The sequence below is a fragment of the Podarcis vaucheri genome (genome assembly GCF_965113315.1).
Source record: "Podarcis vaucheri genome assembly, chromosome: 2".
Classification (NCBI taxonomy): Eukaryota; Metazoa; Chordata; class Lepidosauria; order Squamata; family Lacertidae; genus Podarcis; species Podarcis vaucheri.
In genome coordinates this window covers 45,532,752-45,554,563 of record NC_138760.1, presented here as the reverse complement: position 1 = coordinate 45,554,563, position 21,812 = coordinate 45,532,752, and the positions used below count along the sequence as shown (strand labels likewise).

Sequence of the window (21,812 nt, the reverse complement as noted above, 5' to 3'; positions counted from 1 at the left end):
AAAGAAAGGGGGGAAATCATAGGGTCGCCCAATGTAGAATATGCTTCTAATCTGGATCAGGGCCTTGTGCAGGTTTTCTTCTGAGAAACAGCCCCTCCTCGCTGCCATTGCCCCCCCAAAGAACTGTCTGCAGTAAACTACACCTCAGAGGATAAATGGTAGCCAAAAGGAAACCAGAAGGGGCCAAAGACACGTTGTTTGCAGTGACCATAGGGACACTGCATCCTGGGAGTGACTCCGCCCTGCTTGCCCTCTCACAGAGTGAAAAAGGATAACAACAGCTGCTTCCAAGTGAGATACAGGCCATGAGAACAGACACTCACAAAGCTGGTCTTCATCTCTCCACAAGTGGAAGCTGATGTTAGGGTTGGGTAAAGGAATCCCTGAACTTTTTTCTACGCCTGTCTCCTCCACATCTGTAGGACACAGAGAATTTTTTTTGTTAATCTTTCAATTTCAAGGAGTACAATGAAGGCCAGATGGGTAAAAGCAGAGACTAGGAACTACACTAGAGGTCGAGGGAAACATACGGTAAAGGGAAAGTGGAAGTCCATGGGCTTTTTTAAAAAACAAAACAAAACTGTGGCTCATTTGCCCTGCATTAGCCTGATGAAGAGCCTTCTTATAATTAAGCTAATGTAGAAAAATGTGAAGCAGCTAGCCAGAGGCTGATACATGGCAAAACAGCAGTTTCTTCAGGGCAATGAACAGCACCAATTCCAGACAGTCAGATAAAGCCATGTGATTGCTAGAAGTAAACATTTATCCATTATATTTCATGTTGTGGGGGGAAGGTGTAAGTTTTATTTAGTGTAGTTGCCTGCTGGGTGATAACTAACATTTAAAAGTGTCAAATGACATCAATGTAGGTGAACAATGATGTTTCACATGCAATGTGTAACGGGTAGAGTGTCGGACTAGGAGTTGAGAAACCAGGGTTTCAAACCCCTCTTCAGCCATGAAGCTCAATGGGTGACCTTGGGTCAGTCGCTCTCTCTTACCTTAACCTACTTCGTGGGGTTGTTGTGAGGAAAAATGGGGAGGGGAGAACAATGTACCACCTTGAGCTCCTTGGCGGAAAGGTGGCATAGACATGCAATAATAAATAAATAAAGCATTGGGTCAGAAGCTTAGGATATCCCTCTTCATTGATTTGGGGTGACCAGTAATATCACCTCTTACCATTGAGCAGACCCCCAAATTATACTTGGCACTTTTGCCCATTTAGCCTTCTTGTCTCTGACCAGTACAGGGTCACACTTACTGAACAGACACACAAATTTCCTTCTCCTCAGAAATCACTTTGAAGTTGGTCTTTTTTGAGTATGCAAATATCTATACAAGGGGGTGATCCTGAACAAAGCACAGAGCTACAAGACACAATCCCCTTTGAATGCATAAATCAGTTTCCGTCCTTTCAGCACCTAAATCAATGATTTTGCCTTTCACACTGTTGTGGGTGCTGTGGGAAGCTAAGCCCACAAAAGCAACTACAATAAGGGCTCAGGACTCAGTCCCAGATGAAGCACAGGGACTGGGGATCTTTTTCACATCCCAGCCTCGTAGGGCCACACTTACCTTTCTCTGTAGTGCTCATCAATGTGCTGTAGATTTTCCCCAATTCTTCAACATATTGATTGTATTCTGCACTCATATCTCTTCCTGCATGTTCAATGGCTGCCATCACTTGCTGAAAATAGTGCTCAGTCACATCTAAGGGCTTTGCCTGTCACAGGGGGAAGGAGTAATGAATCATTGCTGGAATCAGTGTTTCTTTTTCAAGGGGTACTCAAGGGTACGCAATACCAACACCTCTTTTTGTTGTTGTTAAAAAGTTGGGCACTTACTGTAACAACTTCATGGTGAGTACTGGCACCTATTTTTCGGGGGGGGGGGGAGTCTTGGCTGGAATGAAGTTCACAGACTGCAAACACCTATTCAAGCTTTTTTTCTTTATAGCAAATTACGCTACGCATGTATGGTACTCACAATACTCAGCTCTCCCTAACTCAAAAACAATTTTGTCATTGACATGTATGAGCACATGGGGAAATGGGTAGATATGGGGCACCTAACAGCACAGCTAGCAGGTTTCTTAAAAGTATTCTTAAAACTTTGTTTTCTTCTAATATGTCTTATTAAAACTTGACCTTTTAAGACTTTGGGAGTAATTTCCTTCCTTCTGTTTCCTAAGCTTCCCTTCTCCCCCATCTGTAGTCCAACAAATCTTGTTAAAATGCCAACAGACAATTCAATTTGGGATAAGTGTTTTATTTCTGGCTCAAGGAAGGCAATAAGCGCCAAAGGCAAGAGAACTGACTTTCATAGAACAATCCCTCTATGTGTCTACTTAGACATAAGTCCCAATGAGTTCAGTGGGGCTTTCTCCAATGTAAATGGATGGACTGCAGCCTCTAAGGACTTTCTCATTGGCACAAAGTCCCAGTCAAGGAGCAAAAGATAGTCAAACAGCTTCAAATAAATGTCGGAGAGGATGTCAAGGAACTGGTACATCTGCCTGCATGTGGTGGTCATATCCTCTAGTGGAGGAAAATTTGGGAAAATATCTTAAACAAAATTAATAACATAACTAAAACAAAATACCCTTGAGTCTCCAAGTACTTGAAATACTGTTTTCCAAAGGACTGATAGTCTAGAACACATGAGAAAATGTTTTCACATTCCTCAGCAGCAGCAAGAGCAATAATTACAATCAGTGAAAATGTTTGGTGTATCTGTCAAGTTTGGTGTATTTGTCAAGGCTAGGGTTCAAATTCAGAGGCTTTGGGAACCCTTATTAATGGACAAAGTCACCAAGAACATGGCAGTTGCTAGAGGGGATGCAGAGCCTGAAACTTTCATTAAAAACTTGAAACATTCTATACAATTTGGAACCTATTTTTTTATATGTTTCCATGAGTTCAATTGGCCATACTCCCAGGTAACTTTAGAAATTCTAGAGATGGCTGTCTTGGTGGTGGTGGAACTAATCAGGTCTGTGGCTCAGCATTAACAAAGTCTCTGTCTGGATGTATAGCTTTGCAAGAAGACTAGCAAAACCCCATGAATCAGCCACTTACCATAAGATTCATTTGCTATCTTTCCATCAGTTAATGTACCCTTTTACACAGTGGGGAAAAGGTTTGTTTTGTTTGTTTGTTTTTTGTCTATATATGCCAGAGTGTTCTGGATGGAGTGGTGTTCTTAAGCCCACAAGTTGTTTTGTTTAAATCTCTACCTTCTACAGTTTTCATCTGAAGCAACACTGAGTAACTTTTGCTCACACATCCATCCCCAGTATGAGAATAATAGTCTATGGAGTAACTGTATAATGGCAGCCCTCCAGATGGGAGGCAAGTGACTGGGAATGTCTGGTATTTCTGCTTATGGAATTTCATTTATTTCAATGAAATCTTTACGGTACCTGGAGAATGCTGTGCACGTTCTTAACGTGACCGTGTTCCTTTAGCACCGTTTGGAAGGCACGTTCTATCACACAGAGCATGCAGGACTTCATACACTGGGACATCTGAGCAGCCTTGATTTCATCAATGAGTGCCCGGCATACAGCTTCAGACAGCAGTTCTGGATCTACAAACAGGAAAACCCTGGGGAATGAAGAGTTAACATATATAGAGACAGCCACACATTAGTGCAATTTATTTTTTGTGTTTGTGATAAATATGTCACTTTAAGACAGGTGAGAGGCCCTATACTTACTTTTCCTGATAGGGGAATGAGTCGTTCTTGAGACTTTGCTCTGCAGCAACCATTCTTTGGTATAATGCTCCTAATGAATAAAATAAGCATCTAAATATCAGTCAAAGTTTAAAGGTCAGTGGTTTGGTTTTGGTATAACTAACCACACCATTGATAATGATGTCGTAACATTGGTTTGAAATGGAATCGAGTCCAAAAGTGAGACTACAAACTGCATGAATGGGGGGGAGAGAAATCTTCAAGGAAGTCCCAACAGAAAGGTGGAAAGGCAAATGCTTCTTTTTCTTCTGTCTGCAGTTTCCAAAGTCTTTACATGCAATGAATAGATCTCTTGCAATAGTCTACATATAATATAATATAATTTCCTGCATGGAAGTGTTACAAAAGTAACTGGAAATTCGGAACATTTGAAGTGGCTTTTTGCTATGGGCTCCTGGCTACGAAAAAGCTTTGGAGCATTCTACTTCATGAAGTAAGTACCTGATAAGTGAGCTGTAGTCATCCATTATTATGGTACCTGATAAGTGAGCTGTAGTCATCCATTATTGAGCAATTAAAGTTGTTCATTAATAAGTTGGTTGCCGTATCTGAACATAAGCCTTTGCACAAAGAAGCATGCCAGGGCGTTTTTACACAGCCTTCAAGCAATGTGTGTTAAAAGAAATGCAGGTTGCCTTTCAGAAAGAACAGCTGTTTTGGTAGCACTCTAACAGGGGGATCTAAGCAATGTTTCTGGCCCAGTGTTAGCTTATCAGTGTCAAGGAAAGTGTGAACCATGATAAGAGCACCCCACTTTGATTGGTTTCCTGCTGAAATGAACCAGCAGCAGGACCCAACTGACAGATGGATGAACACATCCTGCCACCCCAATTATGAGTGCTTTTCATCTGCTTGACCAGTTTCCCCCCACCTCCCCAATGGTCCTCAACAAACAAACCAAAAGAAAGCAAAAAGAGTGTGGGATATTGCACACCTGGTATTGTCCGTTCCAGTTTTAGCTGCCGAGCATAATCCAGGCCAATGGTGCAGTACGGTTTGGGCAGAGTTAGTAACTTCTTGCAGAAATCGTACACTCTCTCATACAAATCATCAGGGATGCAAGGTGCCTGGAGCAGCAATGGGAGAACAAACTTCGGTGTAAAAATTATTTAAATATGAGAAGTACCCTGTAGCATTGGCTGACAATCACCAGCCCAATTCACCCCTGGTATCAGTGGAATCAGGCCTATTCGCATCTGCTGTTTGGTGGAATCTGGACTGAGCACTCCAACTATACTGAGAAGATAGTTCATCAAGATTCATATGTTTCCTTTTGCAGAGTAGCTGTACAGGATAAATGCTTCTGTTACTTTATTTGCTTTATTTGGTGACCTCAGGGAATCTTGAATGATTACAAGGAGGTGGGAGGGGGGAGAAAGCAGTGTCTAAGTCTAAGATAACCATATGTTTCCCTGTCGTTTTACTCTCCAGGGTATGAAAATGCAGCTATCCTGAGACGCCCACAGCTACTAAACATTTCTTCAAAGAAAAATGTCTTTCACTGTCGCTATTTCCTTATTACAGACTTCCATTTTCAGTAAAACTGTGGGTGTTTTCTGCTCCAGAATTTTCGCTAAGCTGATTTTATGCTAGTATTTCACCATTTTTCCACAGGGAGCAAATGTAACTCTCCCAAGGTGTCTGCAAGCAGGGACAGCATCACTGCTAATGTATGTGCTTCACAATTCACATAAATTATGCATCTTTTATGCATGCAGACAGCATATGGTAAAGTTGGAGAACCTCTGGTTATAAACAGACCATTAATCACCTGCATTCCACCACAGAGATGTTGTTGAGTCGTGTTTTCCCCCCTCTTACCATTGATTTTAATGAGTCACTTCTTTTTAAACTATGAATGGAGCAGCACAAGAAAACGTGGCCATCCATAAATGCATTTCAGACTGTTGTCTGACACTCTGACAATATCCAGTGCTTACCCATTCTTACAGGGGAGAGGTGCTAGGGATCAAATCTAACTAGAAGTCAGACCATTTTCGCTTAAACACTCTGCTCCAAAGCCCCAGAAGTATCAAAGTGGCTGTGTCTTCCCAGCAGGGAGGGAAAAACACGCTGCACATGCTTAGAGGCACCCTCTCTTGCACATTTCACACATCCCTAGAATTCAAAATAGAATCTCGAGTGGTATCCATGGAAACCTAAGAGCTGTTGGCCATAGTGCAAGCTGACACCTCACACCAACTCCCAGCATGGAATTCCTGTGCTATCACAGCCGCATGAATTTATAGTTCTCACCTTTATCAATGTGTACATCAGCGTGTGAAGCAAAGGGATGATGTACTGCCGATAGTTGCATCTTTCTGCCTAGAGAAAGCAAACGGTTACGCTGAAGATTTTCCAACAATGTGAGGCTGATTTTGGATCCTCTGCTGTCACAAAACGCATGAGAGAGGAGGGCTGGCAGCTAGAACAACAGAGCATTTGATAGCAGAGACAACTCTAGGTGGAACATTGCCATGGTACCAGCCAGACCTCAGCTGGACTGTGCGTTCAGTTAAAGACTTACCCTTGACATGCTTAGGAGAGATTTGAGGGGGAGGGGGGGAATCTATGAATATAAAGCCTAGGAGGAAAGCTTGAAGCAGCTGTGACATCTTTGGTCATGTGCATTTTGCAGGTTTTTGGAACACTACAAAATCCTGCAACATTTGCTTAGGGGGGAAAATAGTGGAATGAGCATACACATCATGGACCTCCCAATGCTCTGTAAGTATACTATCTTCAGCCAACCTAAAGATCAGTTTTTCTGCAGGAAGAATGGCTTCTAATGAGAGAGTAAGAAGGACCAGAAGTGGCAGGAAGGTGCAGGATAAGCAATAAGGAACACCGGGGCAGCTGGTTCCCTACAAACACTAGAGAGATTGTGAGTGATGTCAGAAGCAGGCTGCATTGGCTACCCTGAATTTATGACTGAGCCAATGAGCCTTGATAGAGGATCTGATGTTTGGAAGTGTCTTCAATTTGAAGAGCAGTATATTAATTTAATCACATTTTCCCACAGCAATAAACCATAGATTCATATTCATGAGAAAGGCTACATGTGGACTGTGAAGACAACTCCCAGCCCTTTGTTTCCTTCTGTGGACATTCTTACCCTTTCCAGTTCTTTCACCAGAATTTTGATCAAGAGGGCTCCATTGCTGGGATTCCTGTCAATCTTCTTGTGCAAAGTCCATCTCAGCATCCCTGGAAGAAGGTGGGAAGAGAACCAAAGTTTAAACAGCTATCAATGTTTCACTGGGTCAGGAATCAGCAAGAGACAAGAGCAGAATATTGCAAAGAAGGAAAGTGAGTTGCACTTATAGAAGAAGAGGAGCGAACAGAACTGAACCATAAACAAAAATAGCTCTTCCCTCAAGGTTTCCACATATTATTTTATTTAATTATTTATTAGGTCATTCATTTGATTTCTTACTTGCCCTAAGGTCCCAGGGCAGGTTACAGCAGTTTGTACTTGGAAAACATATTCTTTATCACCAAGCTATGGCTCCTTCTCTCTGCAATTGTTGCCAGTAAGGAAGAGTTTTACTGGTGACATTAATTTGTCTGGAATCAACCAGGTACCCACACCCAGTCATATGCATCCATATGGGTAGGTATCTCAACAAGACCAGAAAACCCAGGAAATGCCAACAAGCTGGCCAAACATAAAAAGTCATTTCCTTTTGCTCTTTCTAGCTGTGGGAGAGGTGTTCTCAGACACACTGCAAAACTCTTCAGTGCTCAGGGATGAGCTGGGGCACACGGGTCACTGGCTCTTACCTCTCTCGCTCTGGAAGGCTGGGTGGTGGCCATCAAGTTCACGAAGGAGGGCATGCACACTTCGGAGGAAGTCGGACTCAACCTCTTGACAAAGGAGAAAAACAGGGTGTGAAGAACAAGATAACTCAGTGTCTTCTTGTTATTTGTACTTAACAAACCAAATCCTACCAACAAAAGGGTAATGCTAGTGATTTGCCATCAATGCTGCAAGCTCCTTTTTTGAGCAAATACATGATAAAGTAGCACAGGAATAATGGCCAGCAGATAAGGGATGAGCTTTTCATGGATCGAAAGGTGCACGCGCCCCTGTCTCCTTGTATACAACCAGTTATCACTAGTACAGTGGTGCCCCGCAAGATGAAATTAATTCGTTCCGCAATTTTTGCCGTCTAACGAATTTTTCTTCTTGCGAAGCACGGTTTAAACGGCTTAACAAAGTCGCAAGACGTTTTCGTCTTGCGAAGCAAGCGCATAGGGGAATTCGTCTTGCGAGGCAAATCGCGAATGAAAAAACCTTTCGTCTAGCGAGTTTTTTGTCTTGCGAGGCATTCGTCTTGCGGGGCACCACTGTATTATAACAGCTTTGATGTTAACTCTCCCAAACAAGAGAGTGTAGATAGACATTGCCTTTGGTTATTACCAGTGAAAAACTTGCTTCCATAATATATCATTCCCATCCATTACCTCTCAGTAAATGCTTACACAACTGATGAAGGGGTGTGTGTGTAATTGTTGTTCTACTGAAGGTGGGATTCTGGCAATGGTAGGGTTGCACAAGCTAATCAGGTCTATGTCTGCCTGTTGGAATAATAAATAATACAGCTTGCCTTACCCATGAGCTACTGAAGTTCCTACTAGGTCTAACATTCCATCTAATGAAATGGGCTTATACTACAATAAATCTGTGCAACTTAAAGCAATCAAGAGCCTCTTTTCGTGTGTTTGCTGCATCAGACTAACATAGCTGCCCCTCCAAATTTTATTTATCTCTTTCTCTCAACTGTGCAGTGGGGGAACTGGAGACAATCCACTCTTTTCACCTAAACACTTCATGCTCAGAGAGCAAGCAGAAGCCGATATGGCACTTTGAGATGCTTCTGTGAAGATGAGACTAATGATCATAATAATAACAACAGTAACCTGGGTTATCCATGGTTGGGTGGAAGTCGCAGCAGGTGGTCGTGAGGTTATCTTTTCCAGCACTTCGGGGAGAACTGGGTGGCCAGAGGGTCCAGTTTCACTGAGCATGACCTAGTATCCTCTAGCACTTCTGCAAAAAAAAACAAGATGGCGGTTGAGTGTGCTTGAAATCCCTGTTTAATACCAGGGACCTGACACTGAAATGATAAGTAGCCATGTTAGTTTGTTGCGGCAAAAACAAAAAAGAGACTTATGGCACCTTAATGTGTTTTGCTATTGTATCCACTTTTGTAGATTACGCCCCACTTATTTCACACTAAGCTTATTTTACCCCAAAATTTGTTGGTGCAAGGTGCACAAGGCTCCATGAAAAAATAGGGAAGGAGACATTGTGGTTTTCACACTGTAGTTCCAACATTCATTGTGCACCTCTTGTTCAAGAAGCAACAAGCTACATTATAGCATGCCCCCACTGGATGGTGTGGGGAAAAGGGATCTAGAAGATGAGTGTTATAATTCACAATGGCACAGAGTATGGGTGGGGAAGCTGTGGCCCTCAAGATTTTTTGTTTGACTACAACTCCCATAAGCCCGGACCATTACCTATCTTAGCTGGGGCTGATGGGAGTTGTAGTCAACAACATCTGGCATGTCACAGGTTCCCCAATACTGGCATAGAACTTGGAGAAACTGCTGCCATAAATTACTGGTATTGTGCATGCTGGATGAAGGGCGTGGTTGTTAAGGAAGTTGGCCAAACTCCTTCCAGAAGGACATATATCCTCAGATCAACATATTTGTAACATTTATAGCTCATCTTCACCCCCACCCCCCAAGGCAACATAGGAAATCAATTTCTAGATGATTAGCATCAGGAAACATGCCCAGGACAAGGGCTTGGTCAGAATGTCAATGACTCTGCTAGAAATAAAGAAGGTCCACTTACCCAGAATACTACAACGTCCTTGGCATCAGACAGCGGCAAGACAGCAATTTCTACAACCACACCCAGGCTCTCCTGCTGGGATGCTGTCTTATTTCTTTGGAAGCTGCCAATCTCCGTCAAGTGGGAACACGCCCAAGACAAACTTGCTTTACCTGCCTCACCAGTACCAGCCAATACCTGCAAATATTTGAGAGAGAGAGAGAGAAAGAAAATCAGAAAAAGGAATGTGTGGGCTCCTCTTTGTCCATAGTTCCCCATCGCCTATGACCACGTTTGTTTCACTTGCTGCAGATAAAGCCAGGGGAACAAGGACAGTTCTGTTAGTATTTACAGTTGCCCTGATAACATTATTCTCTTCAAAGTGATTTCCTAAGGCTTAAAAGGAAACTCTTTTCTCTGATTGTACTCTCTGCCAGTTATAACACATTCTGCAGCAGCAGCCACAGGCATCCTGCTCAGGTGGGCTGGCACAATGTTATTTGGTTCACCTGCCTTCCGTTTCCTCTGTGTTCCAGCTCACCTGTATATTCTGCCGAGATTCCTGGTGATATCAAAGGACCACTGGCCCATGCTGTTTAGTGCAAAGCCGAGATAATAAAATGCCTTTATTGCTTGGTCATTGCACAGCACTATTTTGAGGTGGGTAGACAGTTGACTGTCGTGTCTGGGTCATCTGCAGTAGACTGGCAAAGATTTCTGACTCCCAATTATTTAACAATGGCAGCAGCAAAAAGGTGCCTTCTTTCCCCTCTTAAATTAAGACTGCTGAAATTATGAAAGGTTGAGTAAACCAGGAATGGGCTCCCCCACCCCCCACAAAAGAACCGTGAGCTCATTTTGGTCCTGGAACTAGCTAACTAACTAGAATGTGCTCAGAGGCACCATGCTTTTTGAAATTCTAATCTTTTTGTCCTTTGCTTCTGGCTCAAGTTAGTACGTTGTGGGATTCTAGTAAAAAAAACAACAACAGACTAGCTCCAAAAAGCTGGAAGTTTGTCTATCCCTGCAGTAAATGATGCTCACCTTCTCTGAGCACATGGGCTAGGCTGCCCTGCAGAGATTCCAGCAGTTGTGCTCCAGGACTCACTTCAAAGGGAACCTGAGGAGCAAAACCAGAGACACAACATTAGTTTCTCCTCCTCAGTAGCAGAACCAGAAGTGTAATCTTTGCAGCCTTTGAAACATGAGTAGAGTCACACCAGTAGTTGTTATGCTAGCCCCTGCCCCCTCTTGCATCCAAGCACACATAGGAATGACTCACTTCAGGAACAAGCATAGGAGTAACAACTTCTAGAGCATAGGGATGATGTGATGCTCTCCAGATGATGATAGACAACAGCCCACATCCATTATCCCTGACTATTGGCCACTCTGTCTGGAGCTGATGGGAACTGGAGTCCAACAACATTTGGAGGTCTCACCACTTTGGCTTCTCTTGTTCTAGAGTGGTCGCTCATGTTAGTCTGTTGCAGCAAAAACAACAGAGTGTCTTAAAGGGACCCCTGACCATTAGGTCCAGTTGTGACCGACTCTGGGGTTGCGGCGCTCATCTCGCTTTATTGGCCAAGGGAGCCGGCATACAGGTTCTGGGTCATGTGGCCAGCATGACTAAGCTGCTTCTGGCGAACCAGAGCAGTGCATGGAAACGCCGTTTACGTTCCCGCCGGAGCAGTACCTATTTATCTACTTGCACTTTGACATGCTTTCGAACTGCTAGGTTGGCAGGAGCAGGGACTGAGCAACAGGAGCTCAGCCTGTGGCAGGGATTCAAACCGCCGACCTTCTGATCATCAAGTCCTAGGCTCTGTGATTTAACCCACAGCACCACCCGTGTCCCTTTAACAGAGTGTCTTGGGTCACCTCAAAGACTAACAGATTTATTGTGACATTAGATGGATCTTCATCAGATGTATGAAGACATAGATAGGCTGTTGGGCTAACATGCCACCAAAAAGCTACCCACCAGGAGATAAAGTTGCATCACAACTCACTCACAAACCCAAACTTTTCTTATCCAGATTTAGAAAAACAGCTCTTTGAAGTGCTCCACCAGATAATTAAACCCTTTAACCCCACCTGCAATTATACAAGCAACACCAAGTTGTTAAATTGGAATTTCTGAACCAATAGAAAATAGTATTCTTTTGGAATTATATCAGACAAACCATGGATCCATCAAGCCCAGTACGGTCAATACTGACTGAAAGTGGCCCTCCAGGGTTTCAGACAGGAGTATTTCCACACAAGGGATTGAACCTGGGACTTTTTCCATGTTAATCATTTCATGTCCCACTAAGCCACAGCCTGCCCACCCCCATTTTCCATTCAATTATCCAATTCCATTCAGGAATTCAGTTCATTAAAATTATTACTGGACTACTTGTGAATAATACTGAATAGGTTTGAAAAATAAAACCTGTTTGCAGAATTGGCTGATCACTTTTGACCATTGATGTATGTTCAAAGCAGTTCTCCCCTGTTTGTACTGTCAACACCTACTAGCCTGAAGCTTTCTCTCCCATCAGAGATGGTCAGCATCAGTCATTACTGTAGAGTGGCACAGTCATTCATAGAAGCAGCCCCAAGGGGCCTATGCCACTTTGCCATTTCCGCCGTTCTATTTTTAAGACCCCGTTCAGGCAGAAGTGATTACAGACAGCCTAGCTTCCTCTTCACACCTTCCCTACAGTGACGGCTGAGCTTACAAGAACCCCAACCCACAAGGCTCTCATGCTGTTCAGCTCTGTCACAACAAAGAGTCACGCTAACCTGCCTCAGGTTTTTCATATTCTCCATCAGGCCTGAATAGTGCTGTCAAAGAGCAAGCAACAAAGCAGCGAGGAGAGCATTTCCCAGCATTCACTGGGGACTATATGTGTTGTGAGGGAAGCCATATTGGACCCTATTCTTAGCTAAGCCATTCAGTTCATAGAAAATACGACATTTTGGATATATATATATATATATATATATATATATATATATATATATGACCTCTGACAATGAAGAATGTTCTAGAAGTCCCTGTGGGCCTCTAGGTGTTGGACTGCAACACCCAACTTCTCCAACCATTTGGTTGGCTAGAGCTGATGGGAACAGCAGTCCAACAACAATCAGATTCTTCATCCCCAGTGCCAGATTTATACACAAGTTAAGTAAACTACAGTTTAGGGCCTCAGATCTGGGGGGGGGGGGGAGAGCTCTAAATACACCAATTTAAAGTTTTACATAACTGATCAAAAATAAATGAAATGGGATGTAGACTGTAAAGCAGATTTTATCATTCCGGTATGACAAAAATGTACTTAATGGCCACACACTTATTTGTTACCCTTTGATTATAAATCTGTGTAGCATGAACTACAATATAGTTTTTATATTGGTCAGGGGTCCCTTTACCTTTACCTTTAAGTAAGAAATCACAATGTATTTTAATGTAAAGGTATTTCATATACAAATTGTCTTATTGCAAGATATATGTTTCTATTAGACTGTCAGTTGTATGCTCACCTACGTACGGGAATATATGCAAATATAAAAGCTTCTTATTTATGTTTTCATTGTTCTTTCGCTTAGAATAATACACACTTTGGAGTAATGCTGTGGGGTTTCTTAAACTCCACTTTGCTTATGGCCTCAGCATGTCTTAACCCAGCCCTGCCCATTACACCACTTACTACAATTGACCTGCTTTTTCGAGACAAACATCTGTGATGCGCCACTGTCAGAGTAATAAGAAAAGGGCTCAAGTCATTCTTTTCAGGAGGCACAGAGGAGCCATTTTAGTGGCATGAATACATCAGCATAGCACACAGCTAGCTGACATTTTCAGCCGCAGTTAGCTCTCGCACAATTCTTTTAAAGGAAGAACAGCCCACCGAAAAGCAGACATTTCTATTTGCCACAGTCTGCACCTGAACGTTGCCACCTGAAGAGTTCAAAGATAAGGAACGCATTGTGAGACTGTAGGAAAGTGATCCATTTTGTGGGTCAGAACAGAACTTCATTGGAATATACTGTCTTTGTAACATGAGACTGAAGTTGCTTTTTGCAGTTAAGGTGCATCTCACAAACAAACAAGGCTCATAAGTAAGGGACCATTCCTTGAAATAAGGATTGGGTGACAAGCCTATGTGCTACAGTACACATTCATTACAAAACAAAGGGGTGGAGGGAAATGTACAGCTTCACTACGGTTAAACAAACCCCTAAGTTAGGCATATTTATTCCTAATAAAAATAGAAGAATAAAGAACTTCAACAAAACAAAAATAGGATGTGTGCTCATGAAAGCATAAGGCAACAGGAACTGATTCCCAGCTCTTTCCCTAAAGCTCAGCATATTTCACAGAAATAGATTATGGGAGGGCAAAAAGAAATGAGAGATACCTAAGTTCAAACTATCTTCCAAACATTCTGAGAAAAAGAAACTTGGTCCTGTAAAGTTTGTCGTTTAAAAATGAATAGGAGGGATTGGGAAATCAGAAATCTCTGGATTGTGTTTTAATTTGGAATGAGGGGAGACAGCTCTAGGGGGCTGTAGTTCCATAATCAACGTATGAATGGGGTGGGAGTGTAAATGAATAAGCAAACTTAACAATTCCCTAGTTGCTTCTACCTATTACCATATTAATAGCTGATTGGCTCCAATAAGGAATATCCTTTAGATGGATATGTCTGCGCATCTGTGCATGCACACACACACAGGGAGGAATCCAATGTAATGCTAAGTTGAACTCCCTTAGCACTGTACTAGCTACGCTAGTGAAATGGCTTGTGCAAGAAAAGGCGCAGGAATCCAGCCTGGTTCTCATGGCTGGTTGCTCAACAGATCTCTGTAGCCCTGATACTTTCTGTTGTACAACCAGCTTCTGCTAGTACAACGTTTGCTCTGGATTTCCTGCTTGTACCTAGAGCTGCAGCCCTCATAATAAAGCCCCCTGCCATTCCAAATGACAGAAAGTTACTGTTGTATCTTTGTACTGAGATACCTTTGTCCCTGCTAAATTGTCTGAAGGCTTTGCTGCCTTGCTGTGCTAATCAACTGGTTTTCTTAAAAGACCACAGAGATGCTATTGTGGAAAGGTTGGATCCTGCTACATCGCTAGCAGGTTTTACTGCTGATGAACTGGATTGGGGCTGATTGTAGAAATGCATTGAGGTGGGAGGCTGGCCAGCGACTGATATGAAATGTCAGGAACATCGCCGTGCACACAAAAGACATATCCAACCCAAAGGTGCATACAACTCCACTCTCCGCACCACCATTTTGATGCTGCTTGGCATACGTGGTTTGAATAGGCTTCACAACGGCCCTGTGAGGGAGGCCAGGATTACAACTTCAGAATAAATCCAGGCAAATACATGTCCTTCCAAGTGCCCAACGGAATGCATTATGATATAGAGTCATGAAGACAGTGTAGGAAACTCTGCGATAGTTGCCCCCAAATAAAGTGATAATTGTTTTGACAGATAATTGTGGGAGCTTAGCCTTTGTCAACTAACCTGTCATGACATATATCCCGGTGTGGAAGAGGACGTGGTCTCTATCATCCATGAAACCAAGACAGGCTGGCCACAGAATGGCTTGCTATGACTATATTACCAGCACCATGTAGGCCTTCACTGTGCAGCCAGGAACTTTTAGCAACCTTTGCTGTGCTGATGTATACTTGCAAAATTTCCTTTGTCCTGAGGGAGCGGCTCATGGTTTGTTCCAATATTCAGTGCAGAAATGTGCATTTTCCGTTAGGATGTGTATGTTAATGTAATGTGTGTTGGAAAGATGAGGTTCTAGGAAAGTGCAAATGTGTGGCTTCAATTATGTTATCCTGCCTCCAGAAACAGATGCAGAAAATACATGGGGGGGGGGCATTCTCATGTTTCTTATGTTCACTCATTATTATTGCAGTTTGCACATGCAATGAGTAGATGTGGCTTCACACTCCATGGTGAAGCATTTTTATCTATGTCTGGACCAGAATAGCACAAAATTCTGGAGGCTCAAACTAATTCTTAAAGATTGACTGAGAGAGGGCCGGGGGCCGGTCCACTGTCCCTCAGACCTTGTGTGGGGCCAGACTATATATTTTTTTTGGGGGGGGGGGAATGAACAAATTCCTATGCCCCACAAATAACCCAGAGATGCATTTTAAATAAAAGGACACAGTATACTCATGTAAAAACACCAGGCAGGCCCCACAAATAAGCCAGAGTTGCATTTTAAATAAAAGGACACATTCTTCTTATCTAAAAACACGCTGATTCCCAGACCGTCCGCGGGCCAGATTTAGAAGGTGATTGGGCTGGATCCGGACCCTGGGCCTTAGTTTGCCTACCCATGCTTTACTGGGTGGCAGTGGGGTTCCTATTCTCATTCTGAAGCTGACTCCTTGGAGAGCTACTGATATTTCTAATAGGCAACTATGCAGCCTGCCTCACAGACTTGTTGTACGATCTGTTTGAATAAGATATTCTAAGTAGTACCAAAACAGTGACAGGAAAGTCTTGGGCATGGGTGGGGCTGCCCATAGGCGCCGACTCCATGGGGCTTGAGGGGGCCCGAGCCCCCTCAAAAATTCGTTTGGGGGGGCTCCGCCCCCCAATAATCTCCAGCGCCCCTCCAGCAGAGCGCCATCGCTGCCCCTCCCCCAGCCCAAAATGCACAGGGTCGGGCTGCCTGCATGCCTTCTGCCCTCCCTCCCGAGCAAAAGCTCCACCCAATTTCCTTCGGAGCTGATTAATAGGCGCAGCACGCTCTCCCCTATTCGCTCACGAGGAGGCGGCGCCACTTTATTTGCATATTCATGAGCTTTTTTATTATTCATGAGCTTTCCCGGGCCCCCCCAATATTTTTTATAAGTCCGCGTCCCTGGGGCTGCCTATGTGCATCTGCAACACGCACTGGGGTTCCTGACATTCAATGCAAAGCGTCGCTGAGTCTCTCCCAGCCATTTCAGTGTATTCAGCAGCTCAGCTCATGGGCATGGCGGGCAGCAAAACCTGCAGGCTATTTTGAAAGATCCAAGCAGTCTCCCAGCATTTTGGTGGTCATTTGGGAATTCAGTTGATGCAGCAAGCAGCAAATTTTGTAGGCAATTCCTCAGGAATACTGCAATCTTCTCAAGGCACCCCCTCACTGTCATTCGGAATGGCAAGTCTCTTGAAAAAGCTTTATTCTGAGGCCTGTGGATGAGGGTGCCAGATCCCAGCTCATTTCTAGCTCATTTCAATGGTCATTTGTAAAACTTAGCTGATTTTTATGTGGATGAATAAGCAACAGGTGATGGTACAATTTTGCAATTTACGCCAGTGCATTTCAGTTGCTCCTCGCAAGTGCAATGTTCTTCTGTTTGGCCACTTCAGGACACTCTCTGTAGACTGCCTAAAGACCAATAGGAACCATCTAAACTACCCTTCTTTTAATACATTCTAATTGCCATCTTAACATTTCTATGGTAATACATTCAGATGGCTCTGCTCAGCGACAGTTATGCAAGTCATCACTGCCCATAGAGCTCTTTGGTGCATTTGAAATTCATGAAAGGTACATTTTGAGTTCATATTTCTTACCACTTACTGTGATGGTTAGAGGGGTTTAAAAAATCAGTCAATCAGTAGTTGAATGGCTATATTGCCAAACCAGAATGAACTTCAGTGGCAGGGATGATGTTGAGGGGTGGTTGAACCTCATGCAGCATGGCCCATGGTCAGGGATGATGGGAAGTGTGCTTCTACAACTTCTGGAGAGCCACAGGTTTCCCATCTCTGAACTAAGGAGGGGATCGGCTCTTTACTCACCATCTTAGAACAGCTCTACCCATTACAGTTGCTGAAAGAAACGTACGGTAAGCACTGAGTTTCCGGCAGCACTCTTGCAATGTGTGAACATCATAAGCAACTGACAAATGGTAATATTCAAAAAATCAGTGGGTGGGGGGGGCAGGACCCCTCAGACTCTCAGGACAGTCTGTAAGTGGCTGTACTTGAACAAAGGAACTTTAAAGAAAGACCGTAATGTGAAATCATCAAGAGGGTCAGTGCTATCACTTGTGGATTGAATTGGATTTTTATTATACTACATATGTCAATTGGCTTACCAATGGCCTAATGTCTACGTTATCAACATGTGTTTTGTGAATTACCACTGTTAATTATGTAATTATCGCTGTCTCTGTATTTTATGCAGTTCATTTCTCTCTGACCTCGCTGTTTACAACCCCAAGTGGGTAACGCACACACACAGCAGTAACCTAGGACATTTCATCTGATTGAATGGATCGCACTATGTGAATGCTCGTGTGATAATGAATTTGTCAATGTGCCACAAGTGTTACTGTGGTTTTTGTGTATCTTTAGACATTAATATGTCTGGGAACACGTGTTTAGGAAACCTAACTTACCCAGTGCACATAAACTAGATCTGCGCATATTTATGTGCACAAGAGATGTTTAATGTCAGAAACAGTGCTCCCCACATCCATTGTAATGTATTGAGTTGCTTTTATTTCATTTTTGAAGACTACATTTAAAAAAAGAAATTTGGGGTTAAACTTAACTGATTTTACAATGCTCAGCTAAGGGACTCTGCAATTGGGTGAACTCTTGCAGATGGTGCTAAATGCATCAGGAGACAAGTGTCGCCAGTCCCTGTTTCATTGTTGCGACATACACATATTTTATAATATCAAAGTATATCCAACTCAACAACTGTTACAAACAAGAGGCAAAAGGAGAGTTGTTGTTCTTTAACCAACCTTTTAAAAAGGTACACTCTGGTTGTACAAGATCAAAAGTTCCAAAGTACATCTGTAACTGGATACAAAAAATTACTTTTATCTAAAAGCTCACTCTAATCACGATGAAAGCCGCCCAACTAGCAACATTAAAACCCTCCAGGCTGTAAGGGAGCTTGTTTCTCAGGTAATTTTCCCTTCTTCCCAGGACCCAATTCCCTGCAACAATAGTACATGTAACAGTAATCTAAAATACCAGAGCAGGTGAACCTTAAATGGTTCAAAATCCAGTGGCAGAACAGGTTATAATGGCTGACATAAGATTTATTAGGAAACCAGAACAAAGCATAATTCGTGGCTGTAGCAAAAGAAGCAAAATCAGTACACTACTAATTCTGCCTTGTACTTTCTCTTTCCTGTGATAACATTAATAAGGACAAGGCAGAAATACATGCTTATGCTATCTGTTTCTTGTTTGTTTCTTTTTCCTCCCTTCTTTCATAAACGAGATAAGGCGTAAGTGTGGTGGCTGACATAAGCATAATAAAAGTTAATTTGGGGGCTAAACTAAATTTGGGAAAGCTGGGTGGATCTTTGCACCCCTGCAGCATATATGCTAAAGACAGCGCTGGATCCAAGTCTGGGAAACCCTGCCCTAGGTCTCCTCCTCCAGGGGTTGTGGACTACAACTCTCATCAGCCAGTTTGGTCAGGGATGGCGAGAGAGCTGCAGTCCAAAGCATATGGAGGACACCATAATAGATAATAGAATCATATAGTTGGAAAGGACCACGAGGGTAATTTAGTCCAACCCTCTGCGATGCAGGAATCTTTCTCGCAATGCAGGGCCCTGCCTTAGGACCACATGCCACATTTGAAGCACAATGGTTCATTGTAGGACTGCCAAAAGCTAGTGTCAGTCTGCTGCCAGTTCCTCCCTCGCTCTCTCGAGCTGAGGAGGCAAACTAGAGTGACATAAGACATGCTGTGAAGCTAGGGTGGGGTGCGGGGGTGGGGGTGGCAGGGAGTGAGGCAGTATCTGAACAGAACCAGTAAACAGCCTATTGGGCTCTGAAGCTGCTCAATCTGCAGCTGACTGACAGCCGGAACCTATGAACCTTTAAATAAGAGATGAAAGAAGTCCCACTGGGAGCTGGCAGGAAGCAGCAGATCCATTGCCAGGTGGGTGAGGAGGCATCAAGGGAGCAGCAAGTTCTAATACGAGGAGCACTGGCGTTTTAAGAAATTTCCTTCTTCGTGGAACTTTCAAAGAGAAGTAAGGCCAGCTCTCTGTCTGCAAAACAGGCTTTTCAAGGACTCTTTCTTATAGCCGAAGGAGGATGTGCAGACCAGTTCCTGGATGTTAATGATTCTTTGGAGAGTTCCTCCAGCACGTCATATTTAATTACTTTTTGGAAAAAGAAAATGGCCCTCAGGAAGCAACAGCCTGTTAAACTTTAGCATCTCCCCTCCCATTTCCACCGGTGGTTTCAGAAAAACAACCTGGGGGTGAGGTGGGGCGGGGGCGGGAAATTCCTACACTTGTTGCCAAATTTGTTCATCGAAAAAGCAGACACTAAGTGAGACAGCACATGAAAAAATATGATAAAGGAGCCAAGCCACACACTCCATCTCTCATCACATGCTATAGACAGCTCTTGTTCAGTACCTTTGTCCTGTGTAAGGAACCTGCAGTTGCTAGATATCATGTGTTGATCTCCCAGAGCCCTTTCTGCTCTGAAATTATCCATGTGGAAAGAATGCCTTGTACATCAGTACATCTTGGACACTGGCTGCTCTCATGCACTGAATCGGATCCTAACAGAAAGGGCTTTAGGATACTTCCATTTATCTTGCACTACTGTGCTTCCTCTAGATCAGGCATGTCCAAAGTCTGTTTTGGGGGCCTAATTCGGCCCGCCAGTTGATTTAATCTGGCCCCTGTGGCAGTATATGTCCTGAGGTAAAATCCTATAAAAAAAAGCTCAGCAACTTCAAGCCTAAAAGCTTCAATCCTAAAAACCTCAACAAGTTGGGGGTAAGATTGTAAAGCTCAACAACTTTGGCTGGCCCACACGTACGTTCACCCCTGCTCTAGATCATGTGGAAGGCTGTGGAGCCAACCATAATCACAACCACATCACGCACATTTAATGCACATGGTTTCCTACCACAGAACCCTGGAAACTGTAGTTTACCCCTCACAGAGCTACAATTGCTAGCACCCTTAACAAACTACAGTTCCCGGGATTGTGTGGGTGTGCCTTAAATATGCACATGTGAATCAGCCGTCACAGATCAAGTACCAGAAACAGATTTTTGTTATACCGCTTCCAGCACCAGGCTGTTGGAAGGACTCTACTGACACATTCACCTGCAAAGAATCAAGGGCTGCCCAATCAAGTGATGGATGTGCATTTGCAAACAGGCCCATAATATATTATAAATAGCACTGAGCCAGGAGGACAAGCAGCTGCCAATCTGGGCATGGCTGCAAGAGGGCAACATTCCAACAAAATGTGCTTAGAGGGGGGAAAAACCTCCTTGTAACACAAGACAGGGTTTGCGCAAGTATTTGAGGAGTGCTTGTTCCCAAAAGGCATCTGCGAACTTCCCCACGCCTCTCTTCCAGATTGTGCCTCTCCCACGATAAAGCCTGTAAAGTCTTTACCAGCAATATAAGAGGGCAGATCAAGAGAGATAAACAGCTCTTCCTTGCCCTTGGAAAGCCAGAAGGGGGCCAGACGACTCTCTGCGTTGACACACTGAAACTTTTTGGGAACACCTGTTAAATAGCATCTGGGCTTAAAGGCTTCCTCTGCAGTTGTTTTGATGGGATCCATTCTGCACGGATGCCCTTCTCCGGCCCACCCTTCCCAGAATAATCACCATCTCCCTTGCAAATGAAATTGACTTAGGAAAAGGAAGCATCGATATCCTGTTGGAGTAGCTTCCTTCCTAAGTTGTTTCTTGGCAGAAATAGAACTCTCTCTCTCTCTCTCTCTCTCTCTCTCTCTCTCTCACACACACACACACACACACACACACACACACACACACCCCTCTCCTTGCTCATCATAATACAGTATGTACTAATTTGTCCCTTGCTAGCCCCATATACCACCAGGGTCTTTTCCTGCAATTTCACAAGGGCCCTCTCTGGAAAGATTTTGGAAAGGGTTGCCCAGATCCCGGACTCTAGAGCAGGGCTTGTTGGAGGGCGCGTTTTGAAAGCCACATTTCATAAAACGTTCCTCCAACATCTCCTCGCAAACCTCCAAAGAACGCTGTTTAACTCCCGGGACCTCTTTCCATTTCGGCTCGTATTGCTCAAAGATCTACTTAAGGCACATCAAAAGAAAACAAACCCGGAAAGAGAGAGACAGGTATCGAAAGCCGAAGCGCAGCGGTGCCGGTGGTGGTGGCGGCAACCGCCGTCTCAAGACAAGCT

The 21,812-nt window shown here is 43.6% G+C and overlaps 1 protein-coding gene and 1 long non-coding RNA gene across 2 annotated transcripts in view; one reads left to right on the top strand and one right to left on the bottom strand.

Moving 5' to 3' along the window:
* Positions 1-21,812, bottom strand: part of PIK3R6 (phosphoinositide-3-kinase regulatory subunit 6) — a 34,100-nt gene that overhangs the window by 11,584 nt on the left and 704 nt on the right. The window contains exons 2-12 of the mRNA XM_082213829.1: positions 10,652-10,727; positions 9,629-9,805; positions 8,683-8,812; positions 7,543-7,626; positions 6,875-6,966; positions 6,016-6,084; positions 4,694-4,826; positions 3,721-3,790; positions 3,425-3,608; positions 1,579-1,726; positions 324-416 (exon numbers count right to left, since the gene is read on the bottom strand). Coding sequence (XP_082069955.1) covers positions 324-416; positions 1,579-1,726; positions 3,425-3,608; positions 3,721-3,790; positions 4,694-4,826; positions 6,016-6,084; positions 6,875-6,966; positions 7,543-7,626; positions 8,683-8,695 — 886 coding nt within the window. The 5' untranslated portion in view covers positions 8,696-8,812; positions 9,629-9,805; positions 10,652-10,727. The remainder of the gene's footprint in view (positions 1-323; positions 417-1,578; positions 1,727-3,424; positions 3,609-3,720; positions 3,791-4,693; positions 4,827-6,015; positions 6,085-6,874; positions 6,967-7,542; positions 7,627-8,682; positions 8,813-9,628; positions 9,806-10,651; positions 10,728-21,812) is intronic.
* LOC309527242 lies at positions 5,988-7,138 on the top strand. Its single transcript, XR_014217141.1, has 3 exons — positions 5,988-6,125; positions 6,398-6,486; positions 6,782-7,138. It is a non-coding gene; the product is annotated as an uncharacterized lncRNA (long non-coding RNA).